General features: G+C 47.0%; 1 protein-coding gene across 1 annotated transcript in view; it reads left to right on the forward strand.

Annotated features, from left to right (window-relative positions):
* Window positions 1-5,890, forward strand: part of MLLT10 (MLLT10, histone lysine methyltransferase DOT1L cofactor) — a gene marked incomplete at its 3' end in the record, with an annotated part of 86,690 nt that overhangs the window by 10,921 nt on the left and 69,879 nt on the right. The window contains exon 3 of the mRNA XM_008055911.2: window positions 5,070-5,149. Within this exon, the coding sequence (XP_008054102.1) occupies window positions 5,070-5,149 (80 nt within the window). The remainder of the gene's footprint in view (window positions 1-5,069; window positions 5,150-5,890) is intronic.

Here is a 5,890-nt window from a genome sequence, read left to right on the forward strand (position 1 = left end):
AGGCGGGGGTGGGCTGGGGTTGGGGGCGGTGGCCTTGCCGCTTCAGATTAGGGAGGGAAGGCGGACTCTGCTGCACCCCGAGCTTGCTGGCAGAGACCCTGCCCTCGCCGCGCCTCCGGAGGAGACGGCGGAGGCCCGTGGTGCTGATGGGGAGTGTTTGGGCTGGCGGAGGTGGCCGCTTTCTCAGCCTAGGTGACTGAAGAGAAGAGGTGGCGGAGCCGCCAAGTGACTTGGGCAGCCTCTTAGTTTATTTCTGGGTGTTTCCATTAGGTGAGTGTTTTGGACACACAAAAAGGCCGTGGACGCTAGTAAGATACTTTTGTGGCCTTTGAGGCTGCTGCCTTTTTTCCATTTCGTGTGGTAAGGAACTGGGGCTGAAATAACCTGGATACCGTTTTGGTCGCTCCCTGTGTATTCACTATCCCGTCCCCCTTCTCACTTCTGAACCTGGCACTGAGCGATACAGATGTTGTTTAGTAGTGTTTTAGAAGGGACACTATCAAAGGAGAGGAGAAAAATCTGAACATAAGGTAAAGCGCACACTGAAAGGTTGGAATGTCACAACTGAGAAGGGAGGTAGTGAATTAATTTAACCTGAGGACGGGGTTATTCCTCCTCTTTTAAAGAACAAGTTTGCATGCCTTCCTTTTTTAAAGTGAGTGAAAGCATGTGTCAAAACTAGATACTGATTCTAAGGTTATAGAACTGATATATTTCTGTTAGTGTTCCTTGGCATTTTGGGGGCTATTTCTTAGGAATTGAATGATAAATTATCAAATTTTGATAAGTAATCTCTATCTCCCAGTATAGAAAAGATTCATTTAAGTTTTTGTTTGTTTGTTTGGTTTTTTTTTGAGTTGGAGTCTCACTCTGTCGCCCAGACTGGAGTGCTGTGGCCGCTCCCGGCCACCGCAGCCTCGACCTGCTGGGCTCCGGCGATCCTTTCGCCTCAGCCTTCCAAGTAGCTGGAACTACAGGCGCGCGCTACCACGCCCGGCTAATTTTTTTTTTGTTGTGGAGATGAGGCCTCGCCAAGTTGCCCGGGCGGGTCTCGATCCCGGGGGCTCAGGCAATCAACTCATCTCAGCCTCCCAAAGGCGGGGGATTACAGGCTGAGCCACCGAGCCCGGCTTCATTTAAGTTTTAACTTTTCCTTTCTATAAGTACATCCGATTAAAAATAGAAGTTTTTGAACACTAATGCTGTGTTTTTTGACTGATGTAACATTTTTACTCAGATGCATTTACAGGTGTCTGTGTCTAAAAGAGATTAGAAAAAACAACTTTGGAGTTTTAAAAGTTCTACTGAGTTCATTTGTGTGTGTGTGTGTGTGTGTGTGTGTGTTGTAGTATTACTCTGTCATCCAGGCTGAAACCAGAGCCTCAGCCCACTAGGCTCAGGCAATCCTTCAGCCTCAGTCTTCCAAGTAGTTGGAACCATAGGTGCATGCCACCACACCTGTCTCATTTTTTGTTATAGAGACGAGGTCTTGCCAAGTTGCCCAGGCTGGTCTCAAGTCCCTGATCTCAGGCAATCCTCTCGCCTCCACCTCCCAAAGTGCTGGAATTACGGGTGTGAGCCCCCATGCCTGGATGATTTTATATTCTTTAAGTGTTTCCCAATATTTAAGATATTTTTAAGTTTCCACTGAGCAAGCTTATTTGAGAATGTCACTTGGATAAATGTTTTTATTTTTATTTATTTGTGTATTTTTTGAGTAGGGGTTAATTTCTGTCACCCAGGCTGGAGTGCAGTGGCACACTCACAGCCACCACAACCTCGACCTGCTGGACTCAGGTGATCCTGTGATGCTTCGCCTTAGCCTTCCAAGTAGCTGGAACCACAGGCATGTACCACGATGCCTGACTAACTTTTTGATTTATTGTAGAGACAGGGTCTTGCCAAGTGGCGCAGGCTGGTCTTGAACCCCTGGACTCAGGCAGTCCTCTCATCTCAGCCTCTCAAAGTTCTGGGATTACAACAGGCGTGAGCTACCATGTCTGGCTAATTTTTTTTTTGAGTTGGAGTCTCACTCTGTCACCCAGACTGGAGTGCAGTGGCCGCTCCCGGCCACCGCAGGCTCGCCTGCTAGGCTCTGGCAATCCTTCCGCTTCAGCCTTCCAAGTAGCTGGAATTACAGGCATGCACTACCATGCCTGGCTGATTTTTTGATTTATTGTAGAGATGAGGTCTCCCTGCTCAGGCGGGTCTCGAACCCGCGGGCTCAGGCAATCCACTCACCTCAGCCTCCCAAAGGCGCGGGATTACAAGCTGAGTCACCGAGCCTGACTTGGCTAATGTTTTTTTGAGTCAGATTCTCACTCCGTTGCTCAGGCTGGAGTACAGTGGCACACTCATAGCCACTGCAGCCTCGACCTGCTGGACTCAAGTGATCCTTCCGCCTCAGCCTTCCATGTAGCTGAAACTATAGCTGTGTACCACCACGCATGGCTAATTTTGTGTAGAGATGAGGTCTTGCCATTTTGCTCAGGCTGGTCTCAAACCACTGAGCTCAGGCAATCCTCTTACCTTCACCTCCCAAAGTGGAAATTTTTCACTTTTGATCACTAAATATTAATATTAAAAGCCAGTTTTTAAACAACAGGGTAATGAATTAGATATGCAATATATACTCAGACAACTTGTTGGAGCATTCACAAATACTTAGAAATAAGCATGTATTTTTTTTTTTGAGTCTCCCTCTGCTTCTCAGGCTGGAGTATAGTGGCATGCTCATGACCAGTGCAGCCTTGACCTGCTGGGCTCAGGCAATCCTCTTGTTCTGCCTCCAGAAGTGCTGGGATTACAGGTGTGAGCCACCATGCCTGACTGTATTTTTCTTTTTTAAATAACTTTATTGAGGTTTAATTTACATGCCATGCAATTCATTTATTTAAAGTGTACAATTCTGTGTTTTGTTTTTTTTTCCGAATTGAAGTCTCACTCTGCCCAGACTGGAGTGCAGTGGCATGCTCCCGGCCACCGCAGCCTCGACCTGCTGGGCTCCGGCGATCCTTCCGCCTTAGCCTTCCAAGTAGCTGGAACTACAGACACGCACTACCACACCCAGCTAATTTTTTGATTTTATTGTAGAGATGAGGTCTCGCCAAGTTGCCCAGGTACGTCTCGAACCCGCGGGCTCAGGCAATCCACTCACCTCAGCCTCCCAAAGAGCGGGATTACAGGCTGAGCCACCGAGCCCGGCTCAATTCTGCATTTTTTTCGTATATTTATAGAGTTGTGCAACCATCCTACAATCAATTTTAGATTCTTTTCATCACCCTAACACGAAATATTAGACTCAGTAGCAGCCACTCCCCGCTTCTCCCCGAGTCTCTTAGTCCTGGGCAACCACTTATCTACTTTCTGTCTCTTGGATTTGGCTACTTAGATAAATGGAAGCATTTCACTTGTATTTTATTCATTTCTCATTTTAATTTTTATTTTATTTTTTGAGTTGGAGTCTCACTCTGTCACCCAGACTGGAGTGCAGTGGCATGTTCCCGGCCACCGCAACCTCACCCTGCTGCGCTCTGGCGATCCTTCCACCTCAGCCTTCCGAGTAGCTGGAACTACAGGCGCACACCTTCACACCTGGCTAATTTTTTTGATTTATTGTAGAGATGAGGTCTCGCCAAGTTGCTTGGGCGGGCCTCCAACCCGCAGGCTCAGGCAGTCCACTCACCTCGGCTTTCCAAAGTGCTGGGATTACAGGCTGAGCCACCGAGCCCGGCCAGGACTCTTTTTTTTTTTGAGTTGGAGTCTTACTCTGTCACCCATACTGGAGTGCATACTTGATCTGCTGGGCTCCGGCGATCCTTTCACCTCACCCTTCCAAGTAGCTGGAACTACAGGCATGTACTCCAACGCCTGACTAATTTTTGATTTATTGTAGATAAGAGGTCTCGCCAAGTTGCCCAGGCGGGTCTCAAACCCGTAGGCTCAGACAGTCCACTCACCTCAGCCTCCCAAAGCACTGGGACTACAGACTGAGCCACGGAGCCCGCCTCTGGACTCCCTTTTTTTTTTCTGAGTTGGAGTCTCACTTTGTCACCCAGATTGGAGTGCAGTGGCCGCTCCCGGCCACCGCAGCCTCGACCTGCTGGGCTCTGGTGATCCTTCTGCCTCAGCCTTCCAAGTAGCTGGAACTACAGGCGTGCGCTACCATGCCCAGCTAATTTTTTTGATTTATTGTAGAGGTGAGGTCTTGCCAAGTTGCCCAGGCGGGTCTCGAACCCGCAAGCTCAGGGAATCCACTCACTTCAGTTTTCCAAAGGCTCAGGATTACAGGCTGAGCCATCGAGCCCAGCTTGGACTCACTTTTAATATCACATTTCCTTTTCTTTTCTGCAGTATCGATTACTTGTTTTGGAAGGATTTGAAAGTGTTTCCGTTAGACTTATCATTAACCACACTTTCATTAGACTTGTTTAATCTGTGGGGCATATACTGGGTGCAGTAGCTCACACCTGTAATCCCAGCACTTTGGGAGGCTGAAGCGAGGGGATTGCCTGAGACCAGGGGTTTGAGACTTGGGCAACTTTGAGAGACCTTGCCTCTACAGTAAGTCAAAAAATTAACTGGGTCTGATGGTGTACGCCTGTAGTTTCAGCTACTTGGAAGGCTGAGGTGGAAGGATCACCTGAGTCCAGCAGGTAGAGGCTGCAGTGTTTGTGAGCATGCCACTGCACTCCAGCCTGTGCAACGGAGTGAGATTCCTAAAAAAAAATAAAAAACCCCAAAACCAAACAAGCTGTAAGACATAGGAATGAATTACTGAATATCTGAGTTATTCTTTGCAGAAATAAAACTTAAAAGCGTGCATAGTGTTCTCCCTATCATAAAAGAAAATTAAAATTTACATTTTGATTTATTTAGATAAAATAATACAAAAATTGCATTTAAATGTTTACTCTTTAATTAAAAAGGCTGTATATGTGGTAAATAGGATATAAAATGTTTTAATTCTCTGTAGAGCAGATAGTTTACTTTGAATGAGAACTAGTTAGTTGAATAGAGTATTTGATTTTCTATAATTCTTCAAATCTTAACATTTTATTTCTCAACAGCTTGCTATGGCATTGTTCAAGTGCCCACTGGACCATGGTTTTGCAGAAAATGTGAATCTCAGGAGAGAGCAGCCAGAGTGGTAAGGACTGCTTATCAAAAACATTAAGCTTTAGTGAGTAATTTAAGATCCTATAGTCATGTTGTAGTCTGAAGGGTTGTCAGTCTTTTGTTCAAATATTGTAATTTAGGAAAGAATTTGGGCCAAGTGTTGACTTGGAGTGTAAACAGATTTTGCAAAATCTGAAAAATAGATTGAACCAAATAAGTTTATGTTGACAGATGTATATATTTTTTTGAGTTGGAGTCTCCCTCTGTTGCTCAGGCTGGAGGGCAGCGGCACACTCACAGCCACCCCAGCGTTGACCTGCTGGGCTCCAACAATCCTTCCACCTTAGCCTTCCAAGTAGTGGAACTACAGGCACGTGCTTTTTGATGTGTTGTAGAGACGAGGTCTTGCCAGGTTGCCCGGGCTGGTCTCGAACCCTCGGGCTCAGGCAGTCCACTTGCCTCGGCCTCTCAAAGTTCTGGGGTTATAGTTTGAGCCACCGAGCCCAACCAATAGATATTTTTAAAACATAAAAATATAAATTCAAGTTGGGCTCGGTGGCTCAGCCTGTAATCACAGTACTTTGGGAGGCTGAGGTGAGTGCATTGCCTGAGCCCGCGGGTTCGAGACCTGCCTGGGCAACTTGGCGAGACCTCATCTCCACAATAACTCAAAAAATTAACCGGGCGTGGTGGCGCGCACCTGTAGTTCTAGCTACTTGGAAGGCTGAGGCGGAAGGATCGCTGGAGCCCAGCAGGTCGAGGCTGGGGTGGA

Source organism: Carlito syrichta, unplaced genomic scaffold (genome assembly GCF_000164805.1).
Source record: "Carlito syrichta isolate Samal-C Ts95f unplaced genomic scaffold, Tarsius_syrichta-2.0.1 Scaffold302026, whole genome shotgun sequence".
NCBI lineage: Eukaryota > Metazoa > Chordata > Mammalia > Primates > Tarsiidae > Carlito > Carlito syrichta.